Below are 24,340 nucleotides of genomic sequence, written 5' to 3' on the forward strand. Positions count from 1 at the left end.
TGCTCTCTGCTGCTTGTAGAACTCTGCAGGACACCACGAGGAGCGGTGCTGAGTTGAATACAAGCGGTGCTGAGTTGAATGTTGCACCAGCAATGCTTAAATTCTGTGACTCACAGAAGAACGTTTAATTATAGTAAAGTGCTGAAGACTCTTAAGACTTACATTATTTATTTGGTTTCTCCCCCTTCCGAACTGTTTGACTTTTAAATGAGATTAATGTCAGAGTTACTTATCAGTGTTTTATAAGCACATCTGACTTGTACAACAGTCATATAACAACTCCAGCGTTTGATAGGTAGCGCTAGTCTAAGAAAAATCTTTTTCAGAAATAGCACAGAAATGTCTCCAACTTTTTCTTCAGTCATAAAACATGCTGGTGTATTTGCTGACCATTTTTATATATCAGAAATTGGAAGTTTACTTTCTTTATTATTTAGACTAAATTTAAATATGAAAAAACTTTGCATGCCTTCACCGCCCAGCTACCTAGATTTACCAAATTTCATTGCTTTTTGGTGTCAGTTCTTCACACATTGAAGAAAGCCATTTTAATTATTTGGCCTTATGAAATTTAAGGATGTTAGCTCTGAAATATTTTGTTTGGATACTTACAGTTAATTGACTTGGCAAGCCCAATGACAGGTAACATAAGCCACGAGTACTGTAACAGTAATGGACAGCTCAAAGTGTGATAAACCTTTTTTTTTTTCTGTATAATCATCTAGTGCCATATATTTTGGACTGTAAGACTGAAAATAACAATTAACATATTCTAGTAAATTGTAACATTGAAGACATATTATATAGCTGCATGCTGAGGTTCATAGGTACTCTTTAAAAATAGCAATATAGAGAAGTAGTATACCCCTCCACTCACACACACCTCATTATATGTAATGGTCTTTCTATCTTTCACATGTAGGTGTGTGTGTGTGTGTAAGTGTGTGTGTGTGTGTGTGTGTGTGTGTGTGTGTGTGTGTGTGTGTGTGTGTGGTGTCTGTGTGTCTGAATAATATACATATAGTAATGTAAAATGCTATGGCAGTGCATACTACAAAATTAAGTTAAGAAACTAAGTGCTCATACATCTAATGAGATTATGGAGTAGGACATGACAGCTGAGCCACATGTTTGGATTATTCTACAAGCATTACATTTGAAGCAAGCACCCCCCCCCCCCAAGCACCTCAGCATATCCACAAAAAACCTGCATCAACTCTGGTGCTGTGGTACTGATAATTTTGCATGCAGTGATCACTTATTGGCCTCTTTCCAAATCCACTGTTAATGGTTTTAGAGTGAGGTGTTATCGGAAGGATGGCAAAAGAGAGCAAGGACTTTCATATTTTAAAATGTAAACCACAATATTTCACTGTCATATGTCTGATTTCATCCATCCACCCAATTAAGTTCTTCAAAGGAAAGGCATTTCAACCTTTCAGCCCAGCAGACAATGCATAGTGTTTTTTTTTTTGTTTTCCTCTTCATAACTTGGTTTTGTCATAGTCTTGGTAACAAAAGTACTACATAGCTCAGACTTTCTAATTATGCTGCAAGAAGCTGAGAGAAAAAAAGAAATTACAGACAATGGCAACTACATTACAACATCCCGCCAAATGTTATAATGGAAGGGCTAGGTGAAATTATTTCATTGGTCATAGTCTGACAGCTGTAGTGTTGGATACTTGAACTCAGATAAATGTATATATGAGATACACTCTTGCAAATGGCAATGCAATGCCACAGTACCTTGACAGTGTCTCCTGCATTCTGGTACTGGATTCAAAAAGGCCATTTGAGTGCAAGCTGCAAACTGACTGTTATCAATGAAATGAATGGTTAGCATTGCTATACCTAATACTAAGGTTCCAGTAGCAGTGAGCATTCGAAGTAAATATCTGGGTATAAACCTATCTGACGACTCTTAGTCTTTTCTCAAACCTTCCGGGGTTAGTGTTTAAAACATTTTGAGGTTGTTAACCACATCATCAAACACCATAACCAAAAGCGGACATATATTTTATGGACAAAGCATTTAACCCTTTCTTCGTGCAAGACCAAATTATAACCAACATGGAAGGTTCTCTTTTAAGATAGGAAACATGGGGATACAAATGCTAATACGCCTACATTTAAGCTTATAATACGGTGTGGGGTGTAACTTATTTTGTTAAAAAGAAGACCAACATTTTTTCTGTATACATACGAATGTGTGCACATCTTTGTTGTACTCACAAAATGCATAAATGGTTTGGCTTTTTAGTTTCCACTTTTGTTAACTAGGGCAAGCTCACTTGGTACAGGCGCCTGTTTTCATGGGCAAAACGGGCACAGTGTTGTTTGCCCAGACTTTGCATGTGGACCGTGTGAGAATCGAACTCAGGGCTACAGACTAGAGTTTGTTAGCTGATTATATTACCAGGCAGATTAGCATATGTCAGGCTTTATGCTTGTTAAAATGACTAGGTACGCGATAGATTCCTGAAGAAACTATTCTCTCTGCTGAGTCTGACTGTGTTATCCATAAAAAATGAAAGCATATTCTAGGCATAGGACACTCAATGAAGCAAACCTGGCAGTACTGCAAGAAGAAAGAGAAGAAATACAGCTAATGCTTAATGCGTGCCCTGGACTGAAATGCTACATTCCATGAAAATCACACGTTTTTCCAAAACTTACAGAATCCATCTTAGGGGTTTCTCCCCCCCAAAATACACCAGCGCACACGCAAAAAAAATGGAAAGCCAATGTCTCTGGTAATGAGCTTTAACCGGTAGTCATGCGTTTGACTCCCCTCGTTTGCACTTACAATGTATGTGACTGGCCAAGTCCCATAAACAGACAGTGGTCCCAAGTCGTCCTTAGAGTTACTTACGACTGTGGTGTAAGTTATATACACACTCCCTTACATTATTCGATGTTATTTTGACTTCCATTCTGCAGATCCCTGCACCGCAACGTACAGCTGCACAAACAGGGCCAAATTATTACTCTAAACCTTGCGTGTAATTCAGAGCTCATGTCACAAATCATGCTAAAGTATTTTAACGGGAAAAAGCGGGCTCCCCGTCCTCAGGCACATGCTTTCAACACTGCTGCCAGTGCAAGGTTTATATATCTTTTGGCATTTCCGTTTTGTTTTACTTTCAGTATTGTTTTCATTAGTCTGTGTCTGCGGTTTAACAAAAACTGTGCCCCATATATTTTATCTCACTGTTGTTTATTTCTGATTACTAAAAGTGTGTCCCCACGAAAACTCATGCCACGATACCTTGCTCTGGTGAGTCGGTACCGGCCACCTCTCAAGTGTACCTCATTACGAGGAACGTACCTCATTTGGGGTGTTAAAAAGTACATGTTCCTCGAAGTTCCACATTGAATGTGTCTGCAACACACTCAGTGTTAGAATTTTTTAAGTGAAAGCCATGGTAAATAGAAATAAATCATATTAATGCATTAAAAGATCTTTATAAGTAAACCCAACATATTTTAACCATCCTATCTTTCTAGCTGAAGTTGTTAGTAAGCCATTAGTATGGGTTCCACATTTTGCCCATTTGTTCCACATTATAAGGGCTAGTGTTCTTCATTTTGGAGATGGAGAGTTGAGAGCTATGTGGTACCACTCTGCAGAAAAAAAAACAGGTCAAATTATTCTGAAAACTGCGCCTTTCAGCGTTATATTCCAGCAAACTGCGGATTCCAAGATTGTTTTTCATTGCAGGGAGTTATTTCCCTGAATCGGTATATTTGGCCCTGGAGGATTTGGTGCTCAGTAAGTCTCATGCGTTCCTCGCAATTTCTTACTGCAAGAAATCAGGGCAAAGCCAAAAATTATAGGGGAGCAAAGGACGAAAATCAGGGATACATTTTAATTATTGCTCTCACAAACTTAGAATGTTGCTAAAATACCATGTTTTGCAGTAACATGCATTTTTTTGAAATATATGAAGTTTGAAACCGAAATATCTGTAATTATATCGTGAATTCAATACACGGTGATTTTCCAGAAAACTACCAATTTTATGAGGAAAAGACAAAAAATAATAAGAAAAAATCTCGACATTCTACGCAAATCTGGACTTTTTGAGGGTTGTTAACGATTAAGCCTTCTTTAGGTGCCGCTTTGAGGTCACACTCGCCCTGTTCACCTGCCTTTTAAAGAGTTAATGGGTCACTCTGCAGCAAAGATCCTTACAGGTAATTCACAGAATAAGCATACCTCTCAGCTGTCCTGATTTTGACTCAAATGTTAGCTCTGTCCCTCTTAATCCCACCTAAAATTGGTGGCTTTCGGAGAAAAGGTGGTGAATTGTAGTCAATAAGGAATGACAATAATTACTTCCTTTACTTCACATTCTCTTATTCTGGCATTGTCTCAAGTTAATAGTGCTAATATTTTAAGTGCCCCTGAATATTTTCGGATTTGGCCCTGATTCTGCAGAGATGTGTCCTTGGTTGGTTGATAGCTACGATCACAAGAATATCTGATGCCCCTTCCTATCCTTTTCACCTATAGATGTGGTAATTTGCACAGATACATTTCATTATCAAATACTTACCTGGCATAATGCTTTAGGTAGGTTGGAAAAATGTAGCGAAAGCCGCATTTTCATTACCTAGTTCGAAGAACGTCTACTAGCATTTTCCTGCATCGTAAACTGTAATAATACTGAGAGTTAAAAACTGGGGGAAACGCAGAAATGATGAGCAATGTGGGATGTGGACTGCACAAGCATCGCAACATAACACACGCGCGCACACACACTTTGTATGTGTGTGTGTGCGTGTGTGTGTGTGCGCGCGCGCTTCCAACACTATTAAGCACGCCACTCTAAGTCACATGACGCGCGGTTTTACACTGCTTGGGAGAAGTGCGCTCTGGAATAGAAAGCTTGTTTCTGTCTGTGAAGGACAGAGTTTTCCTCCGGAGACACCAGGTAGTGTGAGTGCACCTGTATACCAGTATCAACGGCTGTCTGAGCCAGATGTCAAGAAGCACGGCTATGGCAATCAGTACTGGTTAAGGTTAACAGCAGCACCAGTTTAAGCGAGGTACCTCATACTGGGGCATTCGGATGCCAGCCGTGAATCAAGGTCTGCATGTCCTCTGCAGGCAGCAACCAGTGTGGTTGAAGGCAAAGCATATTTGGAATCCCTGCATTTTGTAAAGTCACTGGGGGACAGAAATTACGGAAACTAGGGAATGGCAATCTATACTGTTGTACTGAAACGGGGAAAAAATGTTGGTGAAGAGAAAAGGAAGAGGGGCCCTTATTTCATGTGTCTCATCTCCTGATCACTCGGAGGGCACTTTAAACTGGGAACAGCTTGGAAGTGCAGAAAACTTTGAGTAGTTGCAAGTCCTTGGAAATTGAGTGCAGTAAAAAGCCAAGTCATCTCCGACGCTTTTTAGGAATTCATTCGGAAGTCGCTCCCCCATGTCTGAGAAGCTGTCTTTTAAGGGATCCTAAGAGTATTGCTGTAGCCCATATATTTTGTGTTTGCAGCTGGTGCGGCTCGATCCCAGGATCTAAGTAGCGTTGTTATTTTAATTCAGCAGTGCTCACCCCTGGGGAAATTAGAATGGAGTTGACAAGCACTATGTCGAGTTTATTCCCTTGGAAAGGTAGGTCCAGACTGGGGCTGTAGGACTGGGTCTTTTGAATACAGAGGATTTATCTCATCTCCCCGACTGGTGTGTAATGCTGAGGAACTTTGTTGATACTCAAGACAATGACACATACTGCAGAGCTCTTTAAGCTTCTGTTTCTCGTACTTCTGCGCATCTCACATTCAAAGGTAAGATTATTTACTATAAACTAATTTAAAGCATAATTTTTTAACAAGTACTTAATAGAATTTAACATGCAGATGTTTAGACATTTAACATGCCATGTCCTCCCCTTTCTCAACCAAACCCTGATCTAAATTTGTCCTGCAGTAGCCCTTACAATGCATTAGCATGTGATTCATGCGTACCTGAAAGCAGTTCACTTTATATCCAATTATTTGTTTTTGTTCTGTAGGATCCTGAGAAGTACACACACACACACACACACACACACACACACACACACACACACACACACACACACACAGGTTCAAGAGTAAACTACAAAGCAGTATACGGTGGAAGGCGAGAGGGGTGTTAGACTATTTTTGGGGTGTTTATTCAAGTTAGAAATCATGCTTCCTTCTGCTACTGATATGCGGGGTGTGTGCAGCTCGGCTTTCATTCAGTTCTGATCGTACCTTTATCTTCCACTTTTTAGCTACGCTGTCAGAAACTTAAGGCGATGAGGTGACATTAGGTACTGTGGTTTGGGTCTCATTTCCCTAGTACACGTTTCCAGGCAAACTTGATACCCTCATTTATAAGTTTAAGTTGGCGGATTTAAGAATCCACTTCTATTGCTTTATCCGGTAGCAGAATAATAGAATAACAGATTAAATAGCTGGAGGCAAAATACGTGTGTGTGTGTGTGTGTGTGTGTGGGGGGGGGGGTTATGCACACATGGGAACGCTGCTACAGTGGTTATATGTGTTTTTGTTCCTCTCCATCCATCTGTAAGAGTTACTTGACTGAATATTCTTAATATGCTTGTCTTTATTAGGAGCACTCTTAGAAAATGTACCGCAAATGAAATGACAGATTTCACAACTGCAGGAACGGTGTCCCATTTGGTAGATGAGTTGTGTAGTACTTCATCAGAAACATGTGACTACATAATTCCTTGCCAAAGTTCACACTGTTGTCCACATTTTGGTTGTTTTTGACATCGCACTACTCGCCTAAGCAATTACTGTTGCTATCTGCTGCTGCTGACTGTTTTACAGGTCATAGGGCTGCCAGGCACTGTTTGCACATTGCAATAAACTATAGCTTTAAAACTGTTGCAAGACAGCGGTTTACTATGACATTCTAGTGGTACTCTTTTTCTCTCTCGCTCTGTTACATTTTCTAAAAAGGAGCATGCAAAATATAAATATATTTTTATATATCTTAATGCTTTGAGATGTGCAAGTTCTCATCCTAAATTGTAACAAGAGAATATACTCTTCAGAGACAAGTGATACAGTGTTATGTACAAGCATGTTAGCATTTTATCTGTATTTGTTTCAACTTTGTTGAAATTCAGCTTTTTCTCATGTTTTTTTTCTTTCTTTATAAAACTGAAACAAATTTTTCAGCATTCTTTTTACGATTACCTTTTCATGCATGCAGCAAATTCATCTAGGAGCTAAAATAAAAGTAGTTGATGCGACTGGAAAATCTTAAGTAATGAAACATTTTTAAACTTGAAGACATTATTATGCTTACATAATGTAAACAATGAATATTGCTTTTATGTTTATGTTTTAATAATCAGTTGAGGTTCAATTGGCAAGTGTACCTGTGGGGAACAAACTGATATTTCCAACATATACTGGTAAATATAAAGTTAACCTCTTAAAGCAAACCAGAACGTGCAGTGTCTTATGTTTTGTTTTATTAAAATGCAGGGGGGGGGTGTCCTTTTAAGAAAATGTTTTTACAGACATCATTTGTGCTTATCAGGCATACATTGGTCAAAGCTTGATCTTCTGAGCCAGTAGTGAATAAATCAGACATAAACCACCCTAGACTTTGAGACATATGTGTGTGCTTCTGTGTGTATTTATTTCTAATTGTGTAGATGTGTGTGTGTGTGTGTGTGTGTGTGTGTGTGTGTATGTGTTGTGAGGAAGATGTGTAAAGAATGTCAGAAAAATAATAGTTCACCACTGGAATGATGACAGAGCAGAATTTAAATTCATGTGCTTTGTGGTATTTTTAATAAGTATACACTAGACACTGCATATGCATGCGTGGAGGAGGAGCAAAACAACATTGTAAAGAAAATAAGCTTAATTATTTGTAAATATATGGAAAGGGTAGCTTAAAATTACACCAGTGCAGGCAGATCCAGGTTAATGAAGTCATATTGCTGTTTTATCTTGCATTACACTTAACTGTATTTTGTCTAACGATAACCATTACTTACATTATGCTCAATTAAAATTAATCATTAGTCCATGAAATAAAACAATTCAACAGTTAAACATTATGTCTATGTTATTTGAAGAACATGTCTGCCACTGTATTTTTCATTTTGTGCAACAGTGTACCCCAATCAATAAAAGGAAGTTTGGGAATTATATCTCAAAAGCTGAACTGGTTCCCCCTTTCAAAACCATCTTTCTTTGCTGTCATATAAATTGCACCAAACAATCCTCTGATATCTAGATTTGTTGGGAACAAATTTCTTAGGGAAAATGAAGTGGCAGCCAGCAATAATCTAGTTAGTAAAAGTAGTTTCTAATGCACTGAGCTGCAGTCTAAATCAGAATGTATATTAAAGGTATCAGCTCAGCCACGCAATACACACAATGTCCACTAGGCTTACCTTTAGAACTTTCTGTGTGCTAATCTGTTTCAACTTAGCTTTGAAGGCAAACCATGCACACTGCAACTGCAAAGTTATCAGTAAGCTACGTTTTAGTTAGAAAATGCATCAAATTGCTCTGCTTAGCAGAATGCATACTTCCTGTTACCAGCGAGAAGATCATGAAGGTTTTATTCCCACATCAGGCAATTAGATTTTCATTATTTCTTTTTATTCATTTATTTATTTTTTTCAAAACACATTTTATTTATTTTGATAAGTACAACAGAAATAATAAAAAGAGAGTATTCAAATACCACAAATATTAAGCTATGATCGAGCCTTAATACATTATGGTTAAAAAAAAAAATCATAACCTATATACATACGTGTCAATATGTACCAGAAAAGAAAAGAAAAACCATGGGTATAGTGCTGTACAAAATGATTGTTAATGGGATTAGTCTGACTGAGCTCAAGCCAATTCTTCAGCAGAGATCCCAGGAGAAAAGCTCCATACAAACATATTAACATACAGTAAAAATTAATTATACAAGTATACATTTCGTTATTGTCAGTGCAATAGTTATAGCTTGAATTTGGTGCTGATGTTCTTTGGATGAGATTATAAAAAGAGGTCCCTTCTTCTCATTTTGATTGAAATTCACATAGTTGTTAAATATCACATGGTACTTATTTACGAACTATGTGGGGGCTGTCCAGATTTCATAGCTAAATTTCTCCTATCACTGAAAATGCCATCCTGAGTCTTTCCTGATAAAGGACCAAAGACTTATCGTGCATACTTGAAAAAAAAATGAATAAATAAAATGGTACAGAAGAACAGTGATCTTACAGGATAGGATGCTCATCTACTGGAAGAGTTTTATAAAAAAACTTAAAATGTATCAACAATACAGTGCATCATATATAACTAACAGGTATAGAATAATTGTTATTCTTGTAGCCCATTCAGTTTCTATCTTGATTCCTTACTGACATGGATTCCACATAGGACAGAGTACAACAACTACCTCGTTGCAGCTGTACCTCTAAGCACTTCATTGCCAATGACCATACTTATGTCAGATATAACTGTAACAAGGACAGTTGCGCTTTGTTGTCTTTTGTGAAAACTGTACCAGTATCAATACTTAATAGACTACCCATAGCTGAAATCTGGGTGAGATTTTAGAGAAAGTCTACACAAGGAATAATTTGGGAGTCCTGTCTATACAAATATTATAATGCACTTTATGCTTTTGTTCTTATGCAGCATGCTATCCTTAAAAATATATATTTCTTTCTCCTTTTATAAACATGCAAAAAATCTTAACTTAATCTCTGAGCTATAATTTGCCAGTATCCTTTGAAATTACTTTTTGCATTCAGACTGTTAAGCAGAAACTAATTTAACGTGTACAGGCCCAATGTTACCAAAAGTCTGTCATGTAAGTCATATTGGTACTTAATGTAATTTTATTACCCTTAAATGATTCTCAAAGTATTGTAAGAATAAAAATGCTTATGGCAGCATTCCAAAATATCTCTTATTATTAGAGTGGAATTTCTATAAGTCTTGCTTCTTGGTTCTCTGCTCTTTTAGCATACACAGTTTACCAAACACCTTCCTATCAGTGATATATTAATCCATCTGTGATTTACTGTACTGAGGAACTGTTACTTCTGTTCAGAAGTTCTAAGGGGGGGGGGATTTCTGTGGGCTGGAAATAAATGATAAAAAATGATTGAAGCATTTTTATTCAAAAGATTGGACTAAAATAGTTTAAAATCAAAAACGTGTTTTTATGAATGCAAGCATAAATGTATTCTTCAGCTTCTACCTCACCATTTTATATAGTGTATTTCAGGAGGATTGCATAACACAGGCAACAAGGATTTTATATTCATTAGAATCTGAAAGGATATTGTAGTCTTGCTGACAGATTTGACTAGTACTGTTAAAAGAAATGTGAATTGATGTGTTGATCAACTGTCCTGAAAATGATTTTAACAGAACTCTGCAACATTGAGCAAAGAATAGCAGATCAAGTCAGAGTAGTTTGACTAACACTGCTTTTAGGCATGTTAAGCTAATTTTGGCTTGCTTCAGCATTTCAAACTTATTTCCAGTGATCACACACCACTAGACTGAGTTTCCATGGTTAAACACCTTCACAATGACCCCAAATACAACTAAACATAACCTACCACATCATACTCAGCAGCAAAACTTTGTAAATGCAGTTTAGGACTAATCCATGTTTTGAACAATGTCTCATGTCAGCTTTTCTGATGGCTGTCTCTTACCATTAGCTTCTTTCTGTGTGTATGTGTGTGTGTGTGTGGTTCTCTTAATCTCATCTGGCAAATGAGATGCTGGCATGCCAGTATTATGTGTTATTTTCTGTTATGTCGTTCTGAGCTCACAAATGTGATGCACACTGGTGTGGTTCCCAGAATGCTTTATTCCAGGCTGTGCTATTACAAATGTAGATAATGATGACATTCTGTTTTTCTTTTCCTGTAAACTGTCCATTATTAGCTGCTTTTATTCTTTTAGGTCTTGTATTATAGTGAGGTGGTTTCTTATGACCCATTCTAAAACCAGGATCAAGGCTCGATAAAAGTTTTTTTTTCACTAATTAGGCAGATAGGCAGAGAAGACCTGGAATTCCTTTCCTATAGGTGGCCATGTATTTATAGTTGCTTAATTTTATCTATTCTAAGTTAAAAAATCACTTGCTTGCAACAGATCAAAAATTGCTTGCATGAACTTGTGCTTACCTGAAGCTGTCACTATACACCTTTATTAAAATGCTGTGTTAAGCCAAGATGTGTGACTTTAGACAGAACACCTGTATGTCTCAGGTCTGTACCGAGCTGCTAGACTGAGTAGCTGCATTGAGTAAGCTACTTTGTCTTAATTATTGGAGCCAGTTTATTATTATTATCCATGTTGCAGAATGTAACTGATGAATGTAGCTGCTACCTGTTCTGTACTGTCTAATTATACTTAACATACCTAAGTAAAGTGTCTTTGAGTGGTGTCCAGTCTTAATTACACATAGTCACAAAACTGCAAATGCAGATATACAGTGTTATGACACGCTTTTTTGTCTCATCATTTATGGAAAATTAAATATCAAAAACAGTGAGTTGGACACAGAAAGCACAAAAAAAAACTTTTTTTGCAGTGTTGCAAGTCCCCCCCCCTGCACCCTCTGCCAAAGTATGTATACCAACTCCACAGTCACATCCCAGTATAGAAAAGGGAAAAGCACTCCACTGGCTCTCACAATACAACACATTGTAATGAAATGCACAGCAACATTACATTTTAGAACTAAAGCCATTCAACCACAATGCAGCTATCACCTGTAACTATACGTACATATATATATATATATATATATATATATATATATATATATATGTGTGTGTGTGTGTGTGTATAACCAGTGTACACTGATAAAGGGAGAGATAAATATATCTGTCTGCTACAGAGTATCGCTGTTATTTTAATTGCTATAACTTTCTATATGTCATCAAGCCAATAGATCTTTATCATCTTCTCTATGTGTTTCATAAATCACTGTCCTATTCACATAAAAAAACTTATACATTGCACACATTATAATACACATACAAACCATGCAAAATGCACCACACACAACAAAGTCATTGCAAGGAAATTAAATCAAGCCTTAGGTAAAGAAAAAAAAAATAAAACTGCAACTTCAGGCAGCCTGTCAGAAAGTTGTATTTACTGTTATGAAACTAAGTACCTGACCTCTACAACAATAAAGGAAGTAAAACACATAAGTAAGCTATAGATTTAGGAGATACTAACATACCCCAGAGTACAGTACTATATTCAAGAAAATGACAAAAAAGTGTTTAAAAAGTTTTCTATTTCTCAGCCATAGTATATATAGTACTGTCCTGAAGGTAACCCTTGGAGGTAACCATTTCGTAAAAGTCTTCATAATTCATGAAAAGCCCCATTCAAAAGAAAAAAAAACTCGGCAGTTACAACACTCCTTTGAAATAAATGGGCAAAAATAATTTAACCTAAAAATGTAAAGCATAACTAATAAATGAGTCTGCTTTGTATGATAAAAGAATTGTCGTGTTCTGTAGGATATGATCATTTATTTCCCTAAGATATGTTATTCATCATACAGCAGGCTCTCTCTCTCTCTCTTATATGTATTATGCTATGCGTTGTCTTTACAAATCTCTTACTTTCTTTTATTAATACTTCTAAATAACATTTGTACTAAAAACACATTTTGCTCATACATTTCATTCCACTGAATTTCTTGATTTCTTCTATTTCTTCTATTTCAAGGCCAGAGACAGAATATAATTATTTATCTCACATATGTGCATGTGCATGCAAACATGCATGCCCACAAACAAACACAACCATACACACGCATACACAGATACCAGACTGACACGGTTTTCTCAGCTCCATGTAGTGCACTAGATGGCAAACAGGAAATCAGGTGATCTGTCTGTGTGCGACTACTTTCATTCAGGTGCCAGTTGTCTTACCCTTGCATGGAAGAATCATTCATTTGAGATCATTTACCACTCAAACCACAAGCCAGTGCAGAGAAAACATATGGAATCTTAAATATTGAGATGCAGTTCTATTTATTATGGCATAGAACAATTATCTTTAATTCCCAAGGTTCATTCATTAATTTGCAGTTTTGAAAGGCTGCTACCAGCTGCTGTGTGATTCATTTTTGGTGGCAATTTTGACTTTATGATACTGCATGTCTGTACTAAAATCTCCTTCTGCAAATTAGCTGTCAGAATTGTACACACTTTGTGATTTTAGATACTAGTGTTTTAAGCTAACTCTTCAGATCAGTTCCTTATATAGTCATGCATATCACAGTTTCTGAATATCAACATTTGAATGACTACTATTAATGTTCTAAAATTTTGTTTTATGTTAATAATCCTGCTATTAGACAAAACCTCAATCAAATATTAACAACCAGGATGAATGGATTTTACAGTTTAAATTCTTAAAAAAATTATATTGCCTGCTGCGTATACATCAGAGCAAAGAGAAAAATGTCATGGAATTGCCACGGAAAGGTGGGCTTTGTAGAAACAAGACCAGGATCCAAGCTTGCCATTAACAATTACTCAGTGTGACCTTAAAACAAACAATCTTTCTACTTTTTCTTTAGTACCACACCTTCCATTTGCTATAATCTTACTCAGCATTGCTTATCAATGCCGAGAGACATCTGTTTGCATGTGTTGCAAAACAGAATGGGATGTAAAAGCTATGAATGGGTTTTGTAAGTGAAGTGTTTCAGTCACAAGCTGGTGTAAGGTGCATATACGGCTGTCTTGTATTTAAAGAATCAAGCTCTCCATTTTAATTTGTATTTACATACCCATGTCATAGAATTATAGGAAGAGCAACTAGAGTGTATGTAGCCTAGTCTTGCATGTAGAAAACGTAATAATCCATTGTATTGATGGAGTTGTGCATCATTCAGTATGAACAGGTGGTAGGCAGAAGGACTCAGTCAAACCAATGCACATCCTAGAGTACATTTCTGCCACTTGGAACATAAATAGTTGATTGTAGAGAATGGCATGGTGACATCTGAAATTATTTGTGCATTAGTGTATCTACAGAGTGTACTTTTCAACCTCTTAGCACAAAAATGTGGTGCAAAGCCAAAAATAATTGGGAACTAAGGCCCTAAAATAGGGATTTTTTTTAAAATATCGCTCTTACAAATTTAAAAAAAGTTGATAGAATAACAAGGTCAATGTTAGCATGCATTTTCTGAAGAATATGAAATCTGAAACACAAATGTCTGTCATTATTTAGTGACTTCATTCCTCAATGATTTGCAAAAAAACAGAAATTTGATGAGGAACAGATGACAAATATGAGGCAAATATTTAGACATTTTGTAAACTTTTGAACAGTCGAGAAATATGAGACAGAAGATGTTCACTGCGTCAGTAACAGCAGCATGTGTCCTGCAGTGCTCTAAAGTGAGAACGGTAACTGCAGTTCAGACTTGTGGCTTGTTAAGTAAAGTGCAAACATACCACATAAAGTGCGAACATACCACATCAAGTGCAAACATACCATGCCCTACTGTAAATATCTGGCATACAGCCTCCTCCAAGGATAAATTTTGCTTTGAGTTGCTTGGGGACTTCTGCACTGTTGTTATTTTAACTTCATTTAACAAACAGTAAATGAAATCTGGAGTTACAGCTGGTGTGGTATGTTTAGAATTTGTGCTAGAGCTACTTTATTCATGCCGCATTTCTTCTTATTCTTTCCCCACCTTTGAACTCTGTAGTCTATAGATACAAATGCTAAAAAACTGTGGTCAGTATTTGGTGAGCAGGGAACAGAAGCAGTGAAAGTGGGCAGTCATGCCAGACATGTTTGGTGAATATGATAATTACTTCAGTGGTCCAACTATACACTGATGGGAACTGATATGAATAAATTTAGGACCAATAAATAATCTTTGTTTCAGTACAAGACAGAGAGAAAAGTCTATTCCCCCGTTCTTCAGCACACCAATAACAGACATGTGTACATCTAAGAAACTGCCTTCTAGAAGGATAAATGTGGCTGGATGCCTCATTCTTTGACCCCCCCTTTTAGAGAAGGAGGGGCTGATTTTCTTTTTCTGCACTGAAATGTATATAGCATGATAGTTGTAGCCGAAGGAAATTAAAGCACTCAGCAAGATGTTGAATTGTTAGTGTTCTCCCATTTTGATGACTTATGTATAAATAAATAGACTAGACCAGTATCTAGATGTTAAATGATAGAGAGAACCTGCAGGAATTTGAATGAGATGCAGCTAGCATGACCCTTATAGTGCCCGAATGGTTAACCTGCAGCTTCATGTAGCTTATGATAAGATATGGGCCAGCAGGACTGACTAGAGGTCAAGAGATCTGGATGAGGAATGCCAGGAATCTAGACACATGAATGTTTTTTGTATATCCTTGTGACATTACTGGCATCCAGTCTAACAAAGTACAAGAAAAGAACTGATAGGATACTGAGTTTATAGAAACACTTAGCAAACTTGCTAGAATAATACAAAAAGTGAAGAAGATAAGGGAATACATTATCTCTTCACATTGTTGATGATAAATATATCTCACCAACAAAGGAGGGAGCATTAACAGCTCTGTGATTTGAGATAAGGTTCCAGTAGCCTGGCTTACAAGCAAACAACAGGAATTCTGAGTCTGTTGCTAACTCATAGCATTATAGCAGCATCAGTTGATAAAATAATGTTTTGCTTTGTTTTGAAATGATGGCAGATCAGATCTGTGACTGTATCGATGCCACAGCTCCAAAACACAGAACTGTACCGCTGACCACAACAATGCTGTCTAGTGGCGGCACTCTGCTACTGCACTGATTCCTTTTCTGAAAGGTTCATAGTTTGGTATGTTCCAGCAGTATTCCTGCGGCTAAGGACATACTTCCCCTTGACAACATGTTTTCTGCACCTTTTTTATTTCAGATTATAGCGTATAAGAAGCACATATATTTAAAAATATACAGCGAATACATACATTTATCTTGCTAATCTCTACTTGCAGATAAGGACGGGCATATAACTTTGCAACTGTGTTTAATTAGAAGAGCTGTATCTGCACAAAAATATTTGCAAACATCTATTTTATTAAGGAATTATGGGAGCTATGCATATTCTCCCTAAAAGAAAATAATTGTTTCTGCACACTAGTTACAGATGAATGTTTCAGAGCAAAGCCAGACTTTTCACTTGAGCTATACTGATAATCTTAAGCAAGGGCAGACATGTCTGGAGGTAGTACAGTCTGGCCTGTTGGTGTGACTTGTTTATTAAAGATGTGCATGCCACAGCAAATTCAATAGCTGGTATGTTGAAACATGTTTTTAAGAATATATTTGTATATTTCCATAATGCTTTGATAAACAAAGATTTACAAATATTTTTGCACAACTGACCTTCTCTATTTCCAAGGGCTGCCTCTGGTTAGGTCTTTAGGGCTCTGCTGTGGTACTTTTTTGCTTTTTAGTTAGGGGCAAATGAATTACTTCCTCCAACTCAGTGGTGCATATTTCTTTTGATAGCTGTGAGTCTGAGGTTAAAATGTTCAAGACGTTATCTGATTTAGAAACACTTTACTGAATGTATTCTTTGAGCATTAAGAACAGGAGCTCTATATTTTGGACTTCCAGCCTTTTAAAATGAACAAAGCATCCTACAGTCACACACACACACACACACACACACACACACACACACACACACACACACACACACACACACACACACACGTGCGTACACATTTCATCACTCATTTCAAGCAATTTCAAGCCTTGCAGTCTGCATAGCATGAGGTCACTTTAACGCTGCTTACAGGCTGCAATCTGCAGATTAAGAGTTGCAGTGGGAATGAATCCGTCCTTGATGGTGCCCTTCAGAAACCTGAGCCAGGGCCTATTCTGTGCTTGCACAATTGTTGCCTGAATGAATGCCAGCGCTAACTGCCTTGCCTAATTATATGCATGTGATCACATCCTAAATAATGTTTTAGTATTTATCCGAACTGTTTCACACAATGAAATACTTGAAATATCCTGTACTCATTTTATTACTGCTGAAAGATTACTTTATAAAAGAGACCACATAATCATGGCAGATGCCAAACAGGTGCAAGAAGAGGTACTCAGTTTCAGCATTAAGTGATTCCTTTGAAATATTATGTTTACAAATTTAGCGCCAATATAAGTGAAGACAGGGAGAGGCATTCTTATAATATGCAATTGTATTGATTGATGTGGTTGTATGTAAAATTATCTGCTTACGTGTACTGAATTGAGACCACTGACTGTCAAACATTGATTCGGATGCTGCAGAAAGTATTGAAACTACTGCACATACATATTTTCTGCCTATTCCTTTCTTGTGTAAACATGTAGCGAAGTTGCAGGTCTGACCTCTGTGCAATATCTACATAGGCCACATCTACTTATATATTCATGGCATTAGTTGCTTTTTTCCTTATGTTATTAGTGGCAGGATGAACACAGCTTGCACTACTAAGCAGTTACTCTTCATAGTTGTTGCATTTCTGAGTTGTAAATTAAGAATTCTTTCTACCTTAAAACTCTAATCCTACCCTTTTCAGTTCATTTACAAGTCCTTTCCTCAAATGTATTGCCTAGTCAAAGATGGAAGCTGCTCATTTGTTTGTTAGCAAAGCTGAGGGAGTCATTGCAAAGTCTGGTTCCACTTGAGGTCTGTCCTGTATTCGTAAATACAGTTTACAGAAGACACTGGGCTAAAGTCTGCTATGGTCATATGTTTGTCTTCCTTCCTCTGTGTACATTTCTTTTTAATGGCAGGCACTCCTAGTATGCTTGTTTGCACTGATGTATAAAGCATGACAGTTCTCGAAGGCTGCTTTCCTTTTCAACTTTATCATGTAATGTATGTTCAGAAAAAAGAATGTCTCAATACACAATGCATAACATGAAAAACTTGATGATTTAGGGTGTATTGCAAATATTTTTTTGAAAAGTGTATCATTTGTATGTTAAAGGGTACCTAAGCTGCATCACCATATGTTCTATACATAATCTATGGTGTGTGTGTGTGTGTGTGTGTGTGTGTGTGTGTGTGTGTGTGTGTGCACGCGTGTGCATGTGTGTGCATGCTAGTTTTTCAGCTTCTACCTTCTTCTCATGGCGTTTTTTCCTTAAGCATATTTCCTGTATTGCAAGCATACATGTTACTCAGTTCACTTGATTTAAACATCAAACACAGACAGTCAGAAAGACAGGCATACAGACAGACACACACATAGAGAAAGTAATATTTTGGAAATATGAACATTTGTTATTTCTTCCACTGAGCATGTGGTAAATTTAGTTCTTTGGTTTTCCTCAGCCCTAATGTGGGGAAGCTTATGAGGATACTTGAAGAAAACAGTCAGCCACTGGCAAGGTGGGACCAAAATCCAGACTTTTTTCTATTACTGTGTTATCTGCACACATTTTTGTCTGCATTACTTTTTTTGAGGTTTTATCCAACAGTATATATCATTTACAGCAATTACAATACACAATTTGGCAACTCTTTCATTAAAGTGTGTACCATATATATCATATGTACTTATCTGTCTGTTTCAAAGCCCCCCCAACGATAACAATGCCAAACAAAATATCATTGCTTTTACTGTCCCACATGCTAAGGTCAGCTGCAGTAATGAGACATAGTTTATCTCTTTTTTAGTAGAGCACTTAGTCACTGTTTTGGACAGTAAAATGAACTAATACTACAACCCCCTGTCCTCTCTCCCATTTCCTTTCTTATGGTCCCTTAACTTCCATAGACATGCCAAACTAATCCATCCACTTAATCCTTTTGCTGTCTTCCATGTTTACTGTATCCACTCTTTTCTCTTCTTTTCTGTTCAATAAAAACATGCACTTCCTTCGTCATGCAAGCATTAGCTTATGCCCTTTTCATCCCCACCTTTATCTGAATTTCCACCAACTTTCTCTAATCCACAGTCTCCTTCAATCTCTAATCAAGAAGACAAAAATTCGGTTTACTTCCACACTTGCCTACAGCAAATCTCCTCCCATATTGTACTAATTCCATTTCCAAGCCTGGTTCACCACAGGACAACACCACCACATAAATAACTGGCCAGCATCCCTCCCTCTTTCACTAAATCTTCAGCATATCGGTTCCAGCCACCAGCCCTTCCTCTTTAATCTCAAAGGTGCCATATATCACTCATGGAGTATGTTTTTTCATACGTCTCTTTCCCTACTGCATTGATCTTTTCATTTGTTAATAGACCCTTGGCTCTTTCTCTTCCTGATTACCTATATATCACCCATTTCAACCCTCATCAACTGCCTTAATTCTTTTCCTACTGAATTTTCCCTTCTCCCTAATAAGTCTCTATTTTCCCCTCCTTTGCTTTGTCTTAAAAATCTGCTTCACCGTCACCACCATCCACCTGTAAAATAGCCAGTCTTCATCTCTTAATCCAAAACCAATTCCCTCCTTAATTCTCCCCTTCACTTAATATATTTTCTAACCTGAACACACAATTTTCCTCTCATTCTGTCAGGGCTGCCACCAGCTCATCTCCATCAATTTTCATCCACAAACACCTCAATGCTAATTATTCTACTGCTCTGTCATCTGTTACTCTGCCTACATTGTCCTTTGCCATCATATTCATACCAGGATCTGTTAAAGCAAACACCCCCTTCGTGATGCCCCAAATCCCCTTCCACCTACTGCATGCATTTCAGTCTCACCAGTTCATTCTCACGTAATCTTTGCACAAGAGTTATAGCTGTCACATATCTCTTGATATTAAGCACCCCCACCCCTTACCTTCTATCTGCCCTCATTTTGTCATTGCTCTGCCTGCCTCTGGCTTCCATTCCACTTAAAACTGTCACATAGTTTCTGAATCTCTCCCACCTTTCTATTTTGTAGACCAACTCTGACATCCCTTAACAAATATATCACATGCAAGAAGAACATCGTATCTCTTAATAAGTCCAATCCATGTTGACTATCTAGCAAGCATTTATTACACACCTTTACAAAAAATTCTGCTCAATTTTTGCTTTTCTGTTTCTTCCCTTTCAACTGATGGTGAACATACTTCTCCCAACCTCTGTCCCACTCTCACGAGTGCTAGCTTTTTTGTGAACTTAATCTTTAAACTTTTTAACCAACATTTAATATACTTGTGAATTGCCTTCTCATATCCTCCAACAAAAATCATCAAATCTTCTACAAATAAATACATCCCACTTCTAAGCATCCATCCTCCCTCCCCAACCTTTATCTGCACACATATTGAAGAGTGAAGACAGACTTTTTTTCTAGTTGCAGGGCGTGTATATAGTGATATTCAGCAATCAAATGTAATGAACACATTTCTTTTTTAAGAAATTAAGCAATATTTTGGCAGCATAACTCGAATTAGAGCAGAAACTTTTAGACTAAATTCTATGTTTCAGTTACAACCTTGTTTTAAAATACCTAATTAAATTATATGATTAATGTTTTATATACTATAACCATTCACACGTAATGAGATGTGTTACTGTCTCTGTTTTTTCTATAGCATGAAAATATTACATTTAAATGGAAATTTTCACATTGGGAATAAAATGCTTATTTTAAATTTTAATTTTGCATATTTTCCTTTTTCCTGCTATCCTTTCACACCTTGCTTTGCTATATTTTTAAACTAGCCTGAGACAAGAAGGGAACATGGACTTGCTATAAGACAAAAAAGTTAGTGTAAGAATGTCAAAATTCCTAATTTTTCATGAAGATTAACTGCCTCCAAATTTAGTAAAAACTGTTTGCATCTGTTTTGCAACTCTCTGTGACTGTACTGTAGCTATTTTCTGATAGGAAAATAATGTTATGGGCATGCTCAGTCTTTCAGAATGTGTAGATACCATGTGTTGGTGGTTGTAAGTGTCAGTCCAATATACTTCATTCAAGTATGACTGCACAGTCATTATTATTTTTCCAGTGAGAGCCAACTGAACCATTGTCTTGTTTGTGCCTGCTTCTGTATGCATGGGTTCCTAGTGCATGTTTCTGAGCTGCCTTTTTGGATGCTAACAGGATCCTTAAAAAATGATTTTAATCTTATCCATGGTGGACAGGATCCTTAAAAAATGATTCTAATCTTATCCATGGTGGACAGGATCCTTAAAAATGATTTTAATCTTATCCATGGTGGACAGGATCCTTAAAAAATTATTCTAATCTTATCCATGGTAGACAGGATCCTTAAAAAATTATTCTAATCTTATCCATGGTGGACAGGATCCTTAAAAATGATTCTAATCTTATCCATTGTGGACAGGATCCTTAAAAATGATTCTAATCTTATCCATGGTGGACAGGATCTTTAAAAAAATGATTCTAATCTTATCCATGGTGGAGATACGAAGAGTGAAAACTCTGAAATGAAGATATATGTGTGTATGGGGAGAGGGGGCTGTTTAATATGGGTAATAATTTTGATTCAACATACCTGTCTAAAAATGCTGGATATGTAGCACTGTGTCACAGTGACTAACTGTTATATGTGGTTTCCTTATTAAAATAAACTTCAGACCAGTGATCCAAAAACTCAGTGGGGAACAGCTGACGTAACTTGCAAAAACAGAATGTGTGGCTAATTGATTAACATTGTACCAACTTTGAGTATGCCAGGCTGTACAAATAGTTGGAACATTGTATGCCATTTGCTGTGCATTTTGTTACTACAGAACAAGTTTTGTAAATGCAGTGCATGCTCCTTTTAAAGGTACAGGTTTCAGGGTCTGTGACAGATATAGAGGAACATTGTACCTAGTGTACAATGTACTTACTGACTTTGCATGTTTTGAAAGGACTTCACAATTAATGGAATTTCATGTTATAGTCTCTGCTAATATGTGCACATGTTCCACAGATGCAGCATTGGTACCCTCTTCAAAATTATTAGCACAGACCCTCCATTTCTTATGCTAAATTTAACAATTGTCCTCAGCATATTCATAGTTAATGCTGTGGCTCTCTGCATGGTGAGGTCAAAGTGAGCCACAGGAGGAAACCATTAACACACATTTCAACTGCTGTCATCTGCAGAAGTACTCAGAAGTACTTTCCTCATACTAAGCAGTGTTTCAGAGCAACAACGAAGTCTAGCCAAGTACTGATATGCACATAAAGAAGCATTGCTAGTAAAAGACAAAAAGTTAATATCTGTCTATAGAGAGAGTAGGAAGACCCCACCTGGAGTAATATGTGCTGTTTTTTAGGCCTCATTTTCATCAGGAGCACAAGCAGAAGGGTGAAAATGAAGAGAAAGGTAACTAAATAGTTCATGGTTATCTATAGAGGACATACCACCAGAAATTAAGATGTACAGACTTCAAAAAAGGAGTCAATGGAGAGATATGACAGAAAGATAATTCTTCTTTGCTCAAGAATTCTGAACAAATCCAAAAAAATATTGGGGATAAAGGCCCAGAACCAGGGACAATTAATAAATATTACTCTAATTAATTTAGAAAAGTTAATAGACCAGCACATTTTGCACTAATATGCTTTTTCTGAAACACAAGGAGATGTACTTCTAATGTCTGGGATTATTGACTAATTGTAATCCTCACTGACTTGCCAGAAAATCAAAAAAATTGCAAAGGAACACGGCAAATAAGAGGCAAAATCAGAGATGTTCTGCAAAATAAGGAAGAGGTGAGCACTATGAACAGAAACATTTAAGTACTTCTAAGGTCATCTGGGAATCCAGCTGTGCATAAGGTTAAAAAAGGGCGTGCTAGAAGTTTCAAGACAGTAGCAATGAAGTATTTTTTAATCAAAAAGAGAAATGAATGATTTGACATGACATTTGTGAAAGGATATCTTCTAAAACACTGATAGAGTACAAGAACATGTTAAAGAAACAAAAACCCTTACACTTGATAGAAAACATATCTTTGCAACTATGAACATGTATCAAGAGCTTCTAATTCAAATGGTCTTATTTTCTGCACATTTGGTTGAGAATTGGTATTCCAGTGCTCAGTAAGCCAAATAGTGTAACTTGCTGTTTTTTTTTGTTGATCTGCTGGGTAGATGTTGTTTACAAAGGGACCTAGATAAGGGAAACTCTATCTGAGTATACAGTCACGAGCAGTAATAAATGATACATATAACTGCAGTTTAGGCAGATTAGGCTCAGGTGTTGATTGCAATCACAGGTACTGAGATTAGAAATCAGCAAATGTACACTTAAGGTTACTGTTATGTTTCACAACAAAAGTAACAGTGAAATGTCTTCAGAGGAGAAAAACAGTCATACATTTTAGAAAGATATTAAGTATCAGAATTATCACTAGAAAGTAAGTATTCTATAGTCATATTACTGCTTTAATACTTTATCCTAGACATATAAGAAGGGGACTTGGAAGACATTATTTACAAATTCAGCATTTATTTGCATTTACCAATCTAGAACTAAAATGAAAAAAAAATGTAGCTCGAGACATAAGTACTGGCGTTTACCAAAGATAAACTGATCTTTCCATTCAGGTTATGTTGCAGTGAGGGAGAGGACCATTAAGTGATTGGAATGCAAAATATACTAAGAGAATATCACCTGCTTTACATGCCAAGATGGATTTACTAGTCTATAAGATTTTTGTGAATGCATGATAACTGTGTTCAGACTTTAGCATATGAAGAAATGGGGTTCCAAGGTCCAGATCTGGTGATGCTAAATCCCTTTATTGCAATCATTTTGCATCTCCTAGGTAACATAAGGAGGTCTGCCCAAGATTACACCATTTTTCTGGCAGGTTCATACCATGTGAGTACATTTTGCAGCTGATAAAATTTGAAGAATAATCTATGTGCTAAAGTTAAGTTTCTTAAAAAAACAGCACTATAATGTTCCACTGGCTACTGGCTGTTTTTTAAGAAACTTAACCTTAGCACATAGATTATGCTTCAAATTTTATCAGCTGCAAAATCTACTCACATGGTATGAACCTGCCAGAGAAATGGTGTAATCTTGCATATCATTCCTAGTTATAGGTTCATTGTCATAGATTACTAGGGTAATGGTTTAAGAGCCGTAACAAGCCTAGCCAATATAACCTGATTTTACCCAATATATGGCCCCTAGGGGCAAGAAGATGGCATGGATTTGTGCCTGTGTGTTCAGTATCTTATAGATTGCCCCTGTCTGTAAGGGGCATAGGTACTACCCCAGGTGTGCCTAATTGTAAATGTTAGATATAACAGTAAGTATATGATCTTTGAAGTCATGTTCTGGTTCACGTGTATTTTCAGGT

General features: G+C 36.9%; 1 protein-coding gene across 2 annotated transcripts in view; it reads left to right on the forward strand.

Moving 5' to 3' along the window:
* Positions 1-4,843: 4,843 nt before the first annotated feature.
* The window catches only part of VEGFB (vascular endothelial growth factor B), a 299,457-nt gene continuing 279,960 nt past the window's right edge, over positions 4,844-24,340 (forward strand). Inside the window, exon 1 of one of the 2 annotated variants that reach the window (XM_044075732.1) lies at positions 4,844-5,802. In XM_044075732.1, the coding sequence (XP_043931667.1) occupies positions 5,737-5,802 (66 nt within the window). In that variant the 5' untranslated portion in view covers positions 4,844-5,736. The remainder of the gene's footprint in view (positions 5,803-24,340) is intronic. The other variant, XM_044075733.1, reaches the window with a different exon arrangement.

Source organism: Protopterus annectens, chromosome 6.part1 (genome assembly GCF_019279795.1).
Source record: "Protopterus annectens isolate FY-2018-M chromosome 6.part1, PAN1.0, whole genome shotgun sequence".
Taxonomy (NCBI): Eukaryota; Metazoa; Chordata; order Ceratodontiformes; family Protopteridae; genus Protopterus; species Protopterus annectens.